Genomic DNA, 18,107 nt, shown 5'->3' on the forward strand with positions numbered 1-18,107 from the left:
TTCCCTCCTTTTCTGGTTCTAAGCATTTTCTCTGATTCACTTCTACCTGCCCCCCCCCTCCCCCCCATGTACCTGGGTCACTCTCCTTCCTCTGCTCCAACTATTGACCTCCCTAGTTTCCTTTAAGTCCCAAGCAGAAGCCTTCCCCAGCGCCTCTGAATCCCAGGGCCTCCCCTCTTTTAATTATTTCCTATTCGTCCTGCATGTAGCTTGCTCTCTATGTGTTTTGCGTATTCTCTCCCTCATTAGATTGGAAGCTTGAGGGCAGGGACTGTCTTTTGCCTATTTTTGTATCCTCAGTACTTAGCACAGTGATCAGCACACAGCAGGCTTAATATATGCTTATTGAATTGAATTGAGCCCATCACAGGTGAGATCTCTTATGACATTTAAGTCTCCATGATAGCAAGCTTTAGTCTGCTCATACCTAACACCTTTCCATTATCTTCTAGGTCTCCTATAGCTTTGATTCTTGGCAGATTGGAATGTTTTATGAGTTGTTGATTTTTTTGTATTGGAGGGAGAGTATTGGTATTAAAACAGTTGGTTTTTATGACAGGGAGCAGCTTGAGACCCTTGAAAGTGCTGTTGAATTTCATGCTGCTTTTCTCTTTTTCAGTTGGAGGCATAGCTTATCATCTTCCTTCATTGTCTGTCTGTGACACATGTCTATGCTGATGGATTAACACAGGGGCTGTTTATCCAGCTGCATATTGTCACTGGAGAAATATGCATTTTTCATCCACTTGGGTTTTCCTATATGGATTGTTGGGCCCATCTCCTTTGATCAGTTGGGGGGTCTCACTGAGGTAGCCTCCCAGTGATCTTGGGTGTGGTGTAATTCTCATAGTCAACAAAGAGAAAAGGGCACGTGGGTGAGTTTACCAGCCACAGGGAATGACTCATTCATTTGGGTTTTGTATAGGGCAAAGATCTCTTCTCCAACAAACACAGTTCATTCTTTAACCTCCTTGATTTTTCTACAACATTTGATGAATTTGAGTAAGCCCTTTTTCTGCCTCCTTCCCTCTCCTTAGCTTCTGGCACATCCCACTCCTTTTGTGACTGTCCTCTCTTTTCTCTCCTGCCTTCTCATCCTCTTCCTGACCTAATGTCAGTGCTGCCCAGAATCCTTTCTTCAGCCCTTTTCTTGGTTTATACTGTTTTCCTTGGCAGTCTTGTTCACTCCCACAATTTTGTTTATTGCCTCTCTAAGCTCAATAATGAGGTAGAATAGTATAGTGGGCAGAGTCAAGCAGAACGGAGTTCAGATCTTCTTCTAGACACAAACTTGACTGAGTCGTCCCGGGCAAGTCACCTCACCTCTCTGTGCCTCAGTTTCCTCATCATTTTATGGGGATAATATTAGCATCGACCTTCCAGCATTGTTGTGAGGATCACGTGAGATAAAGGGCCTGACACACAGTAAACACTTCATAAATGCTCATTGACTGACTGACTAATCCATTCCTCGCCCCACTGGTTGATCTTCCTTATTTATGGATTTCATTATTTCACTCTTAAAACCATTCATTGGCTTCTTAAGGCCGCCTGAAAAGTCCCTCCTCTTCAGCCTTGCTCTCCAGGCTCTTTGTGACCTGGCGCCTCTGTATTTTTATCCCCTTGTCTTAGGATTTCCTTCTCTCCACATTTTTGGTCTCCTGGTAGAACAGGGGTCCCTCTTGTTCCCTGTGTGGGCCCTGTGCCTTTGTTTCCAGGGGCTCCCTCTTCCCTCCTCTGCTCTTGCGTTGTTGCTGTGAATTCTTGAAAGTTTCCCTCAGACACTGCCTCTTACTCTCCTGCCCAGAAATGACTCGACTGCCCCCGTATGCCTTTGTACATTCCCTTCGTTCCTGGGTGTCACCCTGCCCCCAGATTCCATGGAGCGTTTATAGCCAAACTTCATCCAACCTTTGTGTTTCCCCCAGAGTTCTGCATAGGGCAGACCTTTCATCGAATGTTTGTCCGATGACTGGATTAAGGACTATTGCTTGGCTACATTTTCTTAAGGATTTCTAGTGAAATGCATTTCGCTGCTTTCTTTCTAATGCTTGTGAGTCCTCAGAGTCAGAAAGTTTGTTCTCATGGTCCATTTTGTCCCATGCTAACCTTGTTTGCTTTGTTTTTTGTCAGGGTGATGATGTAAAAGGACCTTTCTCTCTCCCTTCTCCCTCTCCTTGCCTAGGTCTTTGGAAGTATCCCTTCCTAAGGGGGAAGTGATGTGGATGCATGTACCTGTCCTCACAGTTACAGCTGCTCACCTTGCCTTTAAGATCTTATTTTATAGTCATTTAATTGCGGTAGGATTTTTTTCTGGATTCTCTCCAGGGTGCCCTTACTCTATAAAACGCAGTTACTTTATGTAAGACTTGTTTTTTCCCAGAAGTGAAGACAGAAACCAGGAGCTTTTATTGGTGCTCAATGCTAGATTGATGCTTCCCCAGGCATCATGATTAATACTGATGAGGTTGGATAGGGGTCTTACCCAGGGACACATCTTGACTTGTCCTCCAAATGCAATGCCAAGAAGTGATGACCGAGGGAGAGATGACTTCAGAAGAGTCCTGTTCCCTTGATACCAGGGCATCCTTCTGCCAGACTCCAGGTGTCTATGAGTTTTCTAATTAAAAACAATGTCCTTAAGAGCAGCCGGCTCTGCAAAGGTTAGATGGACTTTGAGCCAGCTTCCCAAATGTGATCACTACCAAGACCAAATGCTCTCAGTTGACATCTGTTCCTTTGTTATCATGTGAAAATTAAGGGCATTTTCTCCTGGTGAGGTGATGAAGTGTTTGGGTCGGTGGTTCACACAACTTCTTCTGCAAGTTGACTTTTAATCTGGGTAATACTTGAAGTGTGCAGTCCTTTCTCTGAAGCTGTTCTTATGGAATTGGACTTTAGATTTCTGAACTTAATTAGGGTGGAAGATGTGGCTGTATTTTTAATGATGGCAGTTGGGGTGGCATAGAGTACTGGAATCAGGAAAATTCATCTGAGTTCAAATCTGGTCTCAGATACTTAGTAACTTTGTGACTCTGGGCAAGTCATTTCACCCTGTTTGCCTCAGTTTCCTCATCTGTAAAATGAACTGGAGAAGGAAATGGCAAACTATTCCAGTATATTTGCCAAGACAACTCCAGATGGAGTCACAAAGAATCTGATACAACTGAAAGCCACTGGACAAATACTTTAAAGAATTGTTGTAATGGTCCAGGGGTGAACTTGGGACATTGTGACCTCTTCCATTAAGATGCTGGTTATGGTTAAATCATGTAGGGGATGACTAGCTATTATGCACTGAGTTAAAGTGTTTGAGAGGGCCAGCTTTGTCGTATGACTTTCTTTTACTATTATGATAAAACTCATGTTCGTGGAGTGCATTACAGTTTGTCAAGGATTTCCCTTACGACTGAAATTAGAGTGCACCCATTTTAAAGATGACAAAACAGAGCTTTCAAGAGATGACTTGCCCAAAGTCACACTGGTCACAGGGTATTTGGTGACCCCAGCTCCATCGTACTCTCCACTACTGCAACCCACCTTCTCATTTAAGAGATACTGAGCACGTGTATTTTGTGAGGCACAGACTTTCCTCATACCATATAATAGTGGTGGTCAGATCAGCAGTTTGGTGGAGGGAGTATTCTCACTGCAAGTCCCCTGTGCCAGTGAGATCACAACTGGACCATTGTGGGGGGAAAATCTGAAGATTTTATCTTTTTTTATAGAAACGAGAAATATTTCTCTTAAAATGTACTAAAATTGGCTGACTCTTGTTTAGTTCTCATCTGTTTTCTTCCCAAGATGTGTTGTTTGTTCTGAATTGAAGACTCTCCCCTTATTCCAAGCTATGGAAAAGTAAGTGTCTGATTCCTTTGGAGATTGTGTGAGGGTGAGCCAGGTAGAGGTCATTGACAGATTCCCAGAGTATCTCCCATGCATCTTTAAAAGACATCTTTGAGAGATGTGGTCTGGGTGATGACTGTTTATCTATCCTCAGGGTGGGTTAAAAACAGAAAACAGCAGCAGCACTTTGCTCCCCAGAGGTGTTTGTGAGGATCATTGAGGTTGCCCTGTACAAAGTCAGGGTTTATTCTCCATCTTGGTATTTATTAGATGTGTCTTTGGAGGATATCCCCCATAGATAGTGTGCTTCCGTAGATGATCATGTTTAGGGATATGTTGGGCTGATTTCCTCAGGCTTCAGAAAAGGATAGGGCCTCCAGAATGTGACATTTGTGATCACTCAGTAGAGATTACACCAGCAATTCATTTCCTTCACGGCCCCTTCCTCCTCACTCCCTCCCATCCCCATCCATTCTGTTGCCAAGTCTTCTTTATTCTCCCTTCCTCAGGTTTTCTGCACGTATCCCCTTGTCTCCACTCATATAGCTCTTTGCCTCCCTCGGTTAGGTCCTCATCAGCTTTCTGTTCTCTCATTCTGATTGCCTTTAGTATCTGCCTTCTCTAAGCCAATCTCCACAGAGCTGTCAAAGTGTTATTCCTGTAACCCAGCCTTGGCTCGGTCACTTTTGCTTAAGAAGCTTTAGTGGTCCCTTATTACCCTCAGTTTGATGAAATACTAACTCCATTATTTGGCATTTAAAATCCTTCCCAATATGGTTTCATTTTATCCATCTTCCTTCCTTCCTTCCTTCCTGATTGACCATTTGGTTTTTCCACCTTCTTCTATTACTGTACTCTTAGTCACTTATCTCTGGTTTCTCCTTCCTCTTTGGCCCCAGCAGCGGGGATACTGGGCAGTCTCAGCCTCTTGAGTGGAGGGTTCTTGGGGTCAGCTGCCTGTCCGCTGCTTTGAGGAAGCTTGAGGAGGCATGTCCTGGCCCATTTGGGTTTTCCTCCTTTCCTCTGGCATCCATGTCCTTTTACTCAGACCCTGAGATCACTCCTGCATCTGTTTCCTTCTTCCCTCTCCACTTTCCATTCTGGCTTGGCCGCTCCTCTTTGTGGACTGGGGATTGGGGAGATCCAGACTGAGGAGTTGCTGTGGAGAAGTAATCTGCACCTTGAATAGCTGGACCCTGAGTCCAGAACCTGGGAGTTTGTGCTCACTGTCTCTGGTACCTGGAATGGACTGGGGGCTGGGTGGGGAGAGTGAGTGCTCATGCTGTACTGCAGAGAAACAGCATGGACACAGATAAATACATACAAACTATCTATCACTCTAGCAGTGTCCTGTTAATTCATGAGGCTTTTCTGTTTTCTTATCTTGTGGCTTCAGCCACAGTGAGTTTATATCTGGTATGTAATTTTTTTTTTCTGTGGTTATTGAGAGCTGCTGGAAAACAGCTTCCCCCTTGTCAGTCTTATGACCACATTCCCTTATGTCTTTTGTGTTTCTTTTTTAAGTTTTACTGATGCCCTTTCCCTTTTTTACGTTGGTGTCCCTTCCCACTGACACCCCTTCGCCTTCTTGTAACAAAGAAGGGTGGGTGCATGAACACCCCAAATCCTCCTGTGCCTCTAGTCACCGCCTTGGTACCAAGACAGCAGGAGCAGGCTTCTCTTTGTCCTTTGAGGTTGTGATGGGTCTGCAGTGATCAGGTTGCAGGGTTGTCTTAGTATTGTGATTGTCATGTATGTTCTTCTCCTTTTTTTCACTCTTTCACATAAATCTTTCCAAGTTTCTCTAAATTCTTATTGTTATTCTTAGGGCATGATAATATTCCATTACATTCATGCACCACATGAGTGGACTCTGCTTTGGTCGTAGCTCTTTCCTTCCACAAAAAGTGCTGCTCCAAATATTTTTGTTTATTTGGGAGCTTTTCTTGTCTCTTTCACATCCTTGTAACTGTATCTAGTTGTGGTGTTACTTGATCAAAGGATATATACAATTTTAGCAGCTTTCCTAGTATAATTCAGAGTTGTTTTCCAGAATGGTTGGGTGATTATACAGCTCCAGTGTTAACAGTGAGTTAACATTCCTATTTCCCCTCTGGACCCTCCAGCATTTTCATTTTCTCATCTTGTAGATCTTTGCCACTCTAATGGGTATGATGGGAATTCTCAGTGTTCCTTTTGTTGACATTTTTCTTAGTGTTCTGGAGCCTTCTTTCATGTAATTGTTGATAATTTACATTTCTTCTTTTGAAAATGGCTTGTTTATATCCTTTGAACATGATGTCTTAGGGAGTGGTTCTTGAGCCCAGGAAGTGGAGCACCAAGCACATGCAGTGTAGCGCAAGAAGCGTGGAGCGCACACAGCACAGCCCAGGAAGCACGGAGTGCAGCTCAATTTGGCAGGGACAGGCTTCAGGGAGCCACCGGTAGCAGCAGTTCTTAGATCGCTCATCCCACAAATGCCACAGACAGCTTCAGAGGTCAGTGGGAAGGCTCCTTCACACAGGAGAGGAGAGCTTGGTCTGGACCCTCACCCCAGGCAGCAGACACTGCAGCGGCAATTTCCATTTTTGGAGCCCTCCCCCTAGAGCTGATCTGAATCTCAGCCTTGAGCTCAGACCTGATAAAGAACTCAAAAGTCAAGTAACTGGCTGGGAAAATGCCCAAAAAAGGGAAAAAGAATAAGACAATAGAAGGTTACTTTCTTAGTGTGTAGGTATTTCCTTCCATCCTTTCAGATGAGGAGGAACAAGTTAGGTCTTCAGATGAAGACCTAAAAGTCAAGGCTTTTGCATGCAAAACCTCCAGAATAAATATGCAACGGTCTCATGCCATGGAAGAGCTCAAAAAGGATTTTGAAAATCAAGTAAGAGAGGTGGAGGAAAAATGAGAGCAATGCAAGAAAACCATGAAAAGCAAGTCAGCAGCTTGCTGAAGGAGAGGAAGACTTTCACATGGAGCCCTCCCTGCATGGCGATTGACTTCATCCTGCTCATTTGAGCAGTTTCTTTAAGCGTCTGGAGTGGTGACTCAGAATCATCATGGATATAGGAAACACAGGCTGGTTTTGGATCTAAGAGTCCAGGTCACTTGGGTCCTAGAAGGAGTTTGAAGCTGCAACATCCAGCCAGACTCAGACCTCACTCTTGCCGTCCTCACACATGCCAGTCAAGCCCAAGAGGCAGCCCTTATCCTTTCAATTTGAAGTTCAGGGATGTGTAGGTGTACATGTATAGGGAAGGGGGTGGGTTTAGGTTTAGTTCCTTTCTAAGTGACTTAGAGCATTTAGTTATTTCTCCAGGTACATGAACCTTTCTGACCTTAAGCAAGAAGCTGGGATTTGCCATATTGTATTTCCCATTTTTGCCGCAGCTGACCTTCTCTTTGAGAGTTTAAAAAAAAAAAATCCATACAAGCAGATGGTCCTTGATGTCCCTGTTTTTTCTCTAGCTAACTCCGCCCCCCCTCCAAATGCCTTGAATGATGACTTGCTGGACCTGAGATGCTCCCTAGAGAAGTGAGCTCTCCCCACTAAAACTGCAAGGGTTTCTCTCTTATTTTTCTGATGATAACTTTCTTCTAGAGGTACAGCATATGATGTGTCTTCAGCTGTGGATGAAGAAGACCTAATCTGGCACCTGGAATTCCTGCCAAGGTCATGGAGCTCAAGAATTAGGAAAGCATGGTCCTGGAGAAGGAATACAAGAAGGTGCTCTCCTCTCCCCTCCTTGGCAAGGGGTGGGGGCTGAGCAGTGCAGACAACATTCAATTTTGACTTTTTGATGGATTGCTTGGTTTTGTTGATTTTTTTCCCCTCCTCTTCCTCTTTTTTCTTTTTTACTTAAAAAAATTCTTTGTTATAAGGAATGATTCTTTGGAAGGGAGGAAGAGGAAGAGTATAGGGAGAAATCTACTTGAAAAGGTTTCAGTGAAAATTTGTTACATTAAAAGAAGAAGAAAAGAAAGGCCACTTGTCAAATGCTGGCCAGGCCTTGTGAAGGTTATTGACATTTCTGCCATTAAAATGTTGGATTGTCATTTGGCTCTATTTTCTTTGGGGGGAGGAGGGGCACCTCATTCATTGGTCATGGTTCTTTGTAGAAGAAATTTCCTTCTTTCCCTCAGAGTAGGATTGACTGCTCCAAAATGAAACAGGGATCCCTCACAACCTCATCTCTGCTTACCCTGTCCCTCAAATGTCTTTTCCTTGCTTTTTTTTTTTTAAATCTAGAGAAGCAATATTTATATTTTTTAAGGGAAATTAGTAAGTTATCCTATGAATTGACCCAGAAGATGTTTCCTGGCCTCTTGGAGAAGTTTGTTCACTTTACCATGAGAAATTCAGAAATACTAAAAAAAAACTTTCCATGGCATTTTTAGAGCTTGATAGAGTGGTCAGAGTCCAAGGACCAGGGGCACAGCTGGACTTTGACTCTGGGATTTATGTTGGTTTTGGAAGAAGCAGAACCAGAAGCCTTTGTTTTTGGTGATGGCCAAGGTTTTCAAAGGCAAGTAGTGATGCCTCTAGTCAATTTGTGAGTGATTTGTAGAGGAAAAACATTATTACACAGAGGGAGGATCTACTTCAAAGTCTCTAAGCCACCTCAAGGTGAAGGTTGACTCATGATATGGCTTCCCCTTCCTGCCTCTGTCTTTTGCCTTCAAATCTTTAAATGAAAAAAAATCCCAAAGAATTAAAAAAAATTAGACTAGCAGATAAATGGAACTGTTTGGTTTCCTCCAAACACTTGAACATTGTGGAGGAGATGAGAGCAAATGATTGATGTTTTGTTTCTAAGTTTCTTCAAATCCATCTGGAAATGCGTGGTTAAAAACTGTATTAACAGCAGCACAATTCTTCATTAACTTTGCATTTTGACTATATTTAGTAATTTGAAACATCAACTTTTATTACAGATAGGACTTAATAGTGTGAGGCTACTCTACTCACTTGACAACCCTGGTTCTCCACTCTCCTGCGCATTTTCTCTTCCTCTGCTTTCCTGAGGGAGTCACTCAAAGAAATGACTAAAGGATGGGCAGGAAATTAACTCTGATTTTCATTCTTTCTTCTCTTGGTCAGTGTGAACTGATGTCGCTTTTGCAGAAGAATGAGATGCAGGGTGTTCCTCTCTAGACTTGGTCTTGTGTTTGAACCTCAACTTGTCAACTTTCATTTCTTCATTTATGTCTTTTTATTAACATTTGTTTTTCCAATGATGTTTTCCATTTTTGCACTAAGCACTTTTATTAGTATATTTCTCTTCCTGTCTCTTCTCAGAATATCAGCCTTTACAGGAAAGATGAAGGGTGTTGGGGAAAAAAAAGCCAAGCAAGCTAACCACATATTGGCAAGTGTGACATTTGATGTAGAATTCCCCACCTGCAGTCCCCTGCCTCTGCCTCACATTTGGATTCCTTTGTTCTTGTTACATTGTAACTGTAAGTCGGGGATGACATTGTCCTGGTTCTGCTAATTTAATTACTTCATATCAGTCTTCTTGGGCTTCTCTGAAGTCTTTGTAGGTATTACCTCTTACCTAGAGCAGTGCTTTGTGATATTCTTGAGCAGCCTTTTGTCTGCCCATTCCCCAGTCCATGGGCATCTGCCTTGTGGCTGCAGATAGTTTAGTGCCTGTGAGATTTTTCTTTCTGTCACAGTACAGGCCTGTTATGTGGTGTGGCTGGACTGCAGGAAGCCCAACCCTCAACTCTGCCCATCTTGAGACTGCATCACTGACTTCCTGGCCCCATGATCTTAGCGTAGCTGTCCTCTCATTCCTCATTTCCTGGGATGGTGTGAGGGTCAAATGAGAGATAACCAGGATGAAGATTTGGCACCTTGGCTGTCCTGCAAGACCTTTTACACAAAGATCAGTCCTTCCAGAGTGCGCTTGTCAGACCATGAGGAGAGGCTTCGAGCCAGGAAGACCTGATTTAAAATCTGACCTCAGACAAGTCCATTAACCTCTTCCTCAGTTTCCTTATCTGTAAAAAGGAAACAGTAATAGCATCTAAACCCCCCCACCCCTTGTGAAGATAAAATGAGATATTAACTATTTGTTAATGACAGTTGTTAGTTACTCTTAATGATAATGTCATCCAACAAATGTTTATTAAACACCTCTGATGTGGCAAGGCACTTGGGCAGCTACTGGAGATACAAGAATGCAGTGCTTGCCTCAGGGGAGCTCACAGTTTACAAATGGACAGGCTGTGTAGACAAGGCTAGCACAAGGCATAATGTCACAGGGGCAAAGGCACTGACCTCCCCGAGGTGCCTCCAGCTCCCCCATTCTCTGGATGAAGTAGTGAGAACCCTGCATGTGTATCCTCAGGGCCTTGGTCATCTCGAGGGGAGGCACCTCATGACTCTGGGTCTCAGTTTCCTCATCTGTAAAGTGAGAGGGTTAGGCTAGATGATTTCAAAGGTTTCCTCTAGCTCCAAATCCTATGAGAAATCCCTAAATGCAGCAACATTTGAGGAAGAGAGAAATCCCTCCCTCGGGTGGTGGAATAAGAGGAGGCTGTGTGGGGGTGGTCCCTGCATAGGACCTTGGAGGGAGGGAAAGATTTCAGCGGAAGAGAAGTGGGAGGGGCATCTTCCAGGTCTGGGGTTGGAGGGAGGCCAGGGGGAGTGACAGGGTGTCCCAGGATGGGGAGAGGAGGAGAGACAACCTGAGGGAATGCCTAGAATGGGAGAGGGCAGGATCAGTTTCCTCAACAGTAAGTCAGATAATAGTAGCATAAGGTTGTTGTGAAGATCACAGCCCTTCCCTTCCCCCACAGACTTCTTGAACTTGATCTAAAGCCAACTCACCATCTTTTCCCATCTCCTTACCCTCTCTGTTACCGTCCAGGGCACCCCCTTCCTCTCAGTCCCCCAGGCTCACACCCTGGGGGTCATGCCCTACAGGAGTAGTACTCTTCACTCACCCACCCCAACCCCCAGATCCAGTCAGCTGCTAAGTCTTGTTGTTTCTGCCTTTGTGATACCTTCTCTCCCCTGAGCCAGCCCTGTCCTGGGTACAGGCCCCCATACCTCACACCTGTACTGTGGCAATAGCTGCCTCCCATCTCTCCTTGCTTCAATACACCATTCAGCTGTCAACCCAAGCTTCCCCAAGCCCAGCTCTGACCCTGTCGTCCTTTCTACTGCACCCCCACTGCCCCCATTCACAAGATGCTAGTGGCCCCATTACCTTTCTAATTTGTTCCTCCTCCCACACCCCCTTTCTAGTCTTCTCACACCGTTCACTGTCCCTGGTCCCCTTACCCTTGGATCCAGCGATCCTGGCCTGTCTGCCTTGCCAGACCATCTCTTGACTTGGGCATTTTCACTGGCTGTCTGCCAGGCTTGGAATATGCACCCCCCTCTCTCATTGTCCCCCCCCTTATCTCCCCTTCCTCACTTCCTTCAAGGCCCACCCAATCTCCCACCTTCTTTAAGAAGCTTGTCCCAGGCCTCCTTAAAATCCTCATGCCTTCGCTCTGTTGACCATCCTGAATTGATCCCATCTGTAGTTTGTTTGTATGTAGTCATCTGCATGTTGTCTCTCATTAGGCTGTGAGCTCCTTCAGGACAGTCATGATTTTGCCTTTCTTTGTAATACCAGCTCTTAACACAGTGTCTGGACCCTGCTTGTTGACTCTGATTGAAGTTGTCCCACAAAGATAAATACATCTGGGATCTAGAGGGAGGAAAGATCCCCACAATGCCGCAGAGTTGGTGTTCGTTTGGTTATGAGATTAGGATAAGGGTAGTGAAAATGAAGGTGAGGATAAAGGAAGGAACGATCATTTTAAATTGGATGAAGTGTGGAGAAAAACAGTGCCTGGAGGAGGTCACATTTAAGCTGGGCTGGAAGACAGAGTGAGCATTTTAGGCCCAGGAAATGGGAAAGGCCCTGGAGTGGAGGTGGGAAAGTGTTGGAAATATTCAACCCTGGAATATGGAGACTGGGAAAGAGAGGGAATGGTGGGGCAGAGGCTGATGGCAGAGGGCCTTGGATGTTGTGCTGAAGAGATGAGGTGGTTTTTCTGATCTGGTATTTCTGGAAAGGGGATAACCCTGGAGAGGAGACAGATGGGTAGCTTGGGGTCAGGGATGGACTTCATTGTGACGCTGGGGAAAATACTGAACTTCCTTTTTTTTTTCTAAATTTAGAGAGAGAGGAAGCAGCAGGACATGGAACTGGATTTGTCCCGGAGTTCAGGGAAGAATGACGCCTGGGAAAAGCGAGAGATGATCACTCCAGCTCTCCGAGAAGCCCTTTCCAAACAAGGTGAAAATCTCAGTGAATTGTTCATATATGATATTATTTTTGAAGCTAATTTAGGGCCTTCCTCCATGAGAGGAGCATCAGGAGGAAGTGAGTATTTGTTTACTCCTGTGTCCTGGAGTTGGTTCAGCAGATGCAGGAGGATGCATGCCCCCCACGTCCCTATCTTGTGCCCAGGCTTTGGCCCTGGGCTGGTTGTGCAGACCAGCAGAGTTCCTGTTGACCTTTTTTGCTCATCTGTTCTAGTGAGTGTGGTGCACATTTTGGGACAGAAGATGCCGAGTTCATCTCTGGTTTCTTATTAGGTGACTCCTAGTGTGTTGTACCTTTAAGTCTCAGCTCCCTTATTTCTGGTAATCTCTTTCTTACTTAGATTTTTTTGTCATAGATTTCAAGGATAGGATATTTCACTTCTGAAATGTATTTCAAAAGGGTGAATGAATTCAAATGAACCTTGAGGATGATCCATTTAAGAAATGCAGCTCAGCTGTTCTCAGGAGAATGTTTTATAGTCATCCTTGGAGGTGGATTTCAGTGTCTTCTGAACCTCATTCTTCCTTTTGCCTTTCTCCAAGTATTTCTATGCACTCAGTAGATGCCAGACTTGGAACTTTGAAACCAAGGTCAGTATTGTGCCCTATAAAACTACCTGTATGTAGTAGCAGTCTCTAAGCCAGATTTAAGTGACTGCATTATTATCAGTGCTCAGATTGTCTGAGTTACCATTATTTTCACTTAGTCTTGAATAGACTAAATCCTCACACTTTCCCCCCACCCTCTCTTTTTGTTTTCTCCATTCTAGGTATCTCTTCTGTCGACTTGTTCTCTATCTGCTCAAAACAGACACATTTGCTTATGAAGTTAAACTGAGAATCCTAGGAGGCTTCTTTGAGCTCCAGGGGATTTGAGAAGTCATTAGGTCCAGTTCTCCAGATTTTTGAATCCATTCTCCTTGTTTTCTAGTTAGTCCCCTCCATACCTCTAAAGGCAGTTGGGTGGCAAAATGAAGAGTACTGGTCTTGGAATCTCTCTCATGAGATCAAATCCGGCCTCAGACACTTACTAAATAACTGTGTGACCCTGGGCAAGTCACTTCACCATTTGCCTCAGCTCCTCACCTGTCAGATGAGCTGGAGAAGGAATTGACAAATCACTCCAATAACTTTGCCAAGAAAACCCCAAATGGGGACAAAGAGTCCGTCACAACTGAAAAACTACTGAGCAAAACCATTACCCTAATTCTTTTCGAATCTGTTATTTCATCTGTTTAAGGAACTCTTAGTAGGGAAATCCAGGATCCCTGTGCAGATAGGTGACCTTTCTTCTATGTACTCTTAGAGAGTTGTTCTGTGGCACCAAGAGATCAAAGGACTCACTTGGGCTCTCCTACAGCCCAGTATGTGTCCCAGGATTCGCTTGTACCTTGGCCATCCTGATCAAAGTCCTACACTGTATTGCTTGTGTCCCGGTAGTTAATGAAATCCTTGGGAAGGTCTGTGGTTGTAGTGGGGTGGGTGTTTTCTCCGTGGCTCCAGGGGCTTCACACCTTAGATGGTGTTCTTAAATTGCTGGTGCCTGATCTTCTAGCGACAGGCCTTTGAGTCTAGCCAGGCTTCTCCTTGGGGTCTCCCTTGAAGGCTCTCTGGCTGATGCTTTGCTGGTATTCCTTTGGGAACCCAGGGACACCTTGAGAAGACTGTGACTCATGGTGACTCTGGCAGTGCATAAGGGATCATTTTCCTCATGAGTGGAGCTGAGCAAAAGAGAATCTCAACAGTATGTATTGGAAAACTAGATTCATGTGTGTGTTGTCTCTCTGTTAAAATGTAAACTTATTGAGACCTGGCCCTGGCCCATGTTTATCTTTTTATCCCCAGGGCCTAGCAAACAGTAGGCACTTGACTGGCATGAAGTGGCTGTGAGCAGTGCTCCTCCCTAGACCCAGTGGGGCAGTCAATTGGACTGGAGGCTTTTTAGATCAAGATAACCAATTAATAATTACTGAAATTATTATATTGGAGGTAGAAAATCAGGCACCAGTTGGAGAAGATGCGGGGGTTACTTCATCCTCAGCTGTTCTCCACAGGTTTAACTTTCTTTCCTTTTCAGTAGGATCCCTGAGGGCACAATTAGGCAGATAAAAGGTCCCAGAAGTTAGCATTGCAATTCTTGAGGATGCTGGGCATTGTCTGACTTTCACCCATTGCCCTTTTGACTCCATACTAACCATTTATATCCTTCAGGAAAATTGATCTCATTTGTGGCAAAGTACGTAAGCTCAATATTGATTCCAGCAATGTTAGTGCTGGTGATGTTGCAACAATTTAAATGTGACCCGAAGCTGCCCAGGCCTCTTGGAGGTAGTTTCCTGGGGCACTGGGCTTGATTCAAGTTTGTGATCCGCATTTAAGTTCAGCCTAAGACACAGGCTCGGGGCAAGACCCTTCCTCCGAGGGGCTTACTAAAAGCATCTGTTTTGAGAGCAGACGTTTCTGGCAAAGATGTTGAGTGCATTTGAGATATGACATCCAATGGCTTGGTGAAAAACAAAGTAAAAGCAGAAGTGTGGGAAGAGATCTTGTGGGGTGAGGGGTGGGGGCAGCCTAGAACTGTTTCCATGATGGCACATGGGAATGCTATGTTATGGAGGGAGAGGGGGAAGGATGGTCATAATAAAGACAAAACAGACAAGAGAAGGGGGAGACCTCCTGAGTCCAAGAGCCACATCTGTCTGCAGCTTGTGCCATCCAGCCCAGGGTTCTGCGTTGGATGGGTGCTTGATGCTTCTCTATTCGTTGAGCAAATGAGTGAACAAGCCTCACATGTGGACATGTCCAGATGATGTCCGGAGCTGCTTATCCTCAATTGGCCTTTTTAGTCACTTACCGGTACACATGGTCTGATGCAGAATGAAGCAGTATACGCAATAACTATGACCATGTCAATGGAAAGAATGACCACAGGACAATTAACAGAGAATGTTGTGAAATGACCAAGAACAAGCTGGGAGAAGACGCCCCTCGCCTTTCCTTTGCAGAGGTCAGAGGTCCACAGGACTGGAACCCTGCACATGTTTTCAGACCTTTCCTATGTCTGGATTGGGTTTGCTGATTTTTTTTCTCTTTTCCCTTAAAATTGTTATATGGGATGGCTCTCTGGGAGAGCGGGGGAGGGATTCTGGGAAGAATCCTGGTGATGGAAAAACAAAAGATGTCAATGCGAAGTATTTAATAAAAAGAACGCGCAGCTAGGGCACTTCTCTGAGTTTGGCATCATTCGCACCGTCACCATTGAAGTGATCCTTCTGTAGTTAAGGGCCCAGCTAATGGGGAATCCTTCACTCTCACTGTCATTTTTCTGATTCTGATGCATGGAGCTTACGCCTCTCAGTGATGGGAGGTGTCTGTCGTCCTGGGGACTCGGACATTTGTCTCTCTGCTAACAAGCCCCTTGCTGGAGTGATGGTGGGATGGCAAAGACGCATAGATACAAAGGACTGGAATGGCTGATGTTTTCAGCACCGTAGCTCCTGATATCCAAGGAATTCTGCTGTGTTCCGTGTATACCTAGATTTAGTGCATTTGAGCCTGCTGTAGTGACCAGGTATCCTACATCGGTGCCTTTGGCAAAGGCTGTGGATGGCTCTCCCTAAACCCCTGAGTATAAAGTCCTGGGGTCCTTGCCACTCAGACTGTGCTGGTAGCTCCAGACAGGGCTGGTTTTCTTGGTGCTAGGCCTGGGCTGTTTTGCCTGTCTGTGGAACCAGGAGCCAGGATCCAGGTTAAGTCTCTCAGCATATGCTTCCTTGCCTCCTTTTTAATGAGGATGCACTACAGGTGGTGTGGGTGTGATCAGTAAATCCTGGAGTTAGACTTAAGGAAGCTGGGCTCTGCTTCTGTTCCTTGACATGCAGAACTGGGCCAGTTTGCTTCCTTTTGGGGAGCCTGTTCAGAGCGCAGCTCTCCACTTTTGCTCAGCAAAGGGACCTTCGAGAAGCTATGTCTCTGACTCTGTGACCTCTGCATCATCCAGCTTCTCTTGGAGATTTCACTCTTGCCCGTTGGCATTCTGGGCACATTCTCCACAGGGGGCAGGGGATGGGTTCCTTGGGCTTAGCAGCTAGCACAGTTACAGTCAGTGAGGGAGGCTGGAAAATGAGAGAAAGCAAGAACTCTAGCAGGTGTTAGTATGTGTTCTCCTCTCTCCTCTGTCATAATTATAGTAATTATACCTGTTATTTATGTAGTGTCTTTCTTGAAGGGACTCAGTGGGTTTTAGGCTCATTTAGCCTTCCCTTATCTGAGTAGCCTGGGAAGTAGACATAAGAACTGCCCTTCTCTCTGATAGATGGATGGGTAACACTGAAGTATTGGTTTTGAATCTCCTTTCTGGAACCAAGTAGCCAGGTGGTGGGGATACAAAGCAAGGGGGGAAAGTCCCCTTGGTCTCTGCCCTCAAGAAATTCACATTTCAGTGAGGAAAACAAGTCTATATACAAGGTAAAGGCAGAGTTGATGGGGAATAGTCTAAGAAGGGAAGGTACTAGTGGTGGTGGTGGGGGACCAGGCAAGGGGGTGTCTACTGCAGAAGGAATTTTGGCCAAATCTTAAGGGAGGCCAAGTCCTTGATTCTTGGTTGAGTCCCTTAGGGAAGGGAAGTAAGGAAAGGAATAAGCATTTATATAGTACTGACTGTGTGCCAGGCACTGTGCTAAGGACTTGAGCTGATCTTCCTTGCAGCTAAGACTAGGATCCAGTTCTACCAGTTATCAGCTGGGCCTTCCCTCGATGGCACTGCCTTCTAGCCTCGATGGAGCTCGGTTGTATTTAGATGAGAACTCTTCACTGGAAGAGTGCCTGCCCTCTCTGGGGGTCTACATTCCTGAGCCTTTCAAGAATGTGTAGCCTTTCCTTCATGACTGGAAAGCCCAACATGGTGGCTCTGTCCAGTGCATGGCAGAAAATGTGAAGAAAACAGGACCTGGGAAATGTTCCTGAAAGAAGCTGCTGGACAGCTGCTTATCAAGTAGATACTTGTATGCCAGAATGGAAAAGTAAGGAAAAATGTGGATTTTATTTATCTGACTCTCTTTGCCCTTGAGGGGCTGTGGGCTGGTAATTAACAACAAATTATTTGTAAGATTGCTTTCAAGTAGAGCTTTGGACAGAGAAATGAAATGCTTAAGTTTGCCTAAACTGCCCAGAAACATTTGTTGGGCAGGCCTGGTCTTCATTTTGGATAGTAATTGCAAACTGGGACATGTTCTTGGGGAGTGTCTAATAGTTGTAATTTGTTGGCAGATCTAATTTCCCCTCTTGTTCACCAAGGGCATATGGGCAGTAGGTTTGAGATGGCAGATGACAATTTGTTTGGTCCATTACCTGATTATTGGTGTCAGCAGTGAAGGTACTCATCTCTTGGGGTTGAAGGTGTGTGTGTGTGCGCGCGCACGCGCTCGAGTGCGCTAAGGACTTGATGCCTACTTAATTCCAGACCATACTTGGAAGTATCTCAGTGGTAATTGGAGAGTGAAGTGAAGAGGAGAGGAGAAGGCCAAAGGAAACTGATTTGGAAACTAAACTTATGTGACATCTCTGGAATCAACTACTTAGGACTTGCATTTGGAATGAACAGATTTAATTTTCCCTATGCCAGGAATTTTTCCTCAAATAATTTAAGAAGAACAAGATTTCATTGGCTCACAATGTTCATGTCTGACAAAGACTCACTCTAGCTGGCCTTGGTGGACACCAGTAAGATTGCTGCTTTTATTTGGCTCTAACCCTGGTCATTCAGGAGAAGGTGCTGGGAATGAGGAGGGAAGGAAGCATGGCAGAACTCACCATGCTGAAAAGAAGGAACCATGTTTCCTGCTCACATAGATTCATTTCCTCTTGTCTTTTTTCAGGAGTCCATCCTAAGAAGCTACCCAGTTGAAAAAACCCAATCTCCCAAACCAAG

The 18,107-nt window shown here is 44.9% G+C and overlaps 1 protein-coding gene across 4 annotated transcripts in view; it reads left to right on the plus strand.

Moving 5' to 3' along the window:
* Window positions 1-18,107, plus strand: part of TYW1B (tRNA-yW synthesizing protein 1 homolog B) — a 247,718-nt gene that overhangs the window by 37,118 nt on the left and 192,493 nt on the right. For 2 of the 4 annotated variants that reach the window (XM_072640105.1, XM_072640106.1), the window contains exon 8: window positions 12,032-12,149. In XM_072640105.1, the coding sequence (XP_072496206.1) occupies window positions 12,032-12,149 (118 nt within the window). Of the gene's footprint in view, window positions 1-7,472; window positions 7,574-12,031; window positions 12,150-13,070; window positions 13,923-18,107 lie in introns of those variants that run through there. The other 2 variants (XM_072640107.1, XM_072640108.1) reach the window with 2 other exon arrangements.

Source organism: Notamacropus eugenii, chromosome 2, assembly GCF_028372415.1.
Source record: "Notamacropus eugenii isolate mMacEug1 chromosome 2, mMacEug1.pri_v2, whole genome shotgun sequence".
NCBI lineage: Eukaryota > Metazoa > Chordata > Mammalia > Diprotodontia > Macropodidae > Notamacropus > Notamacropus eugenii.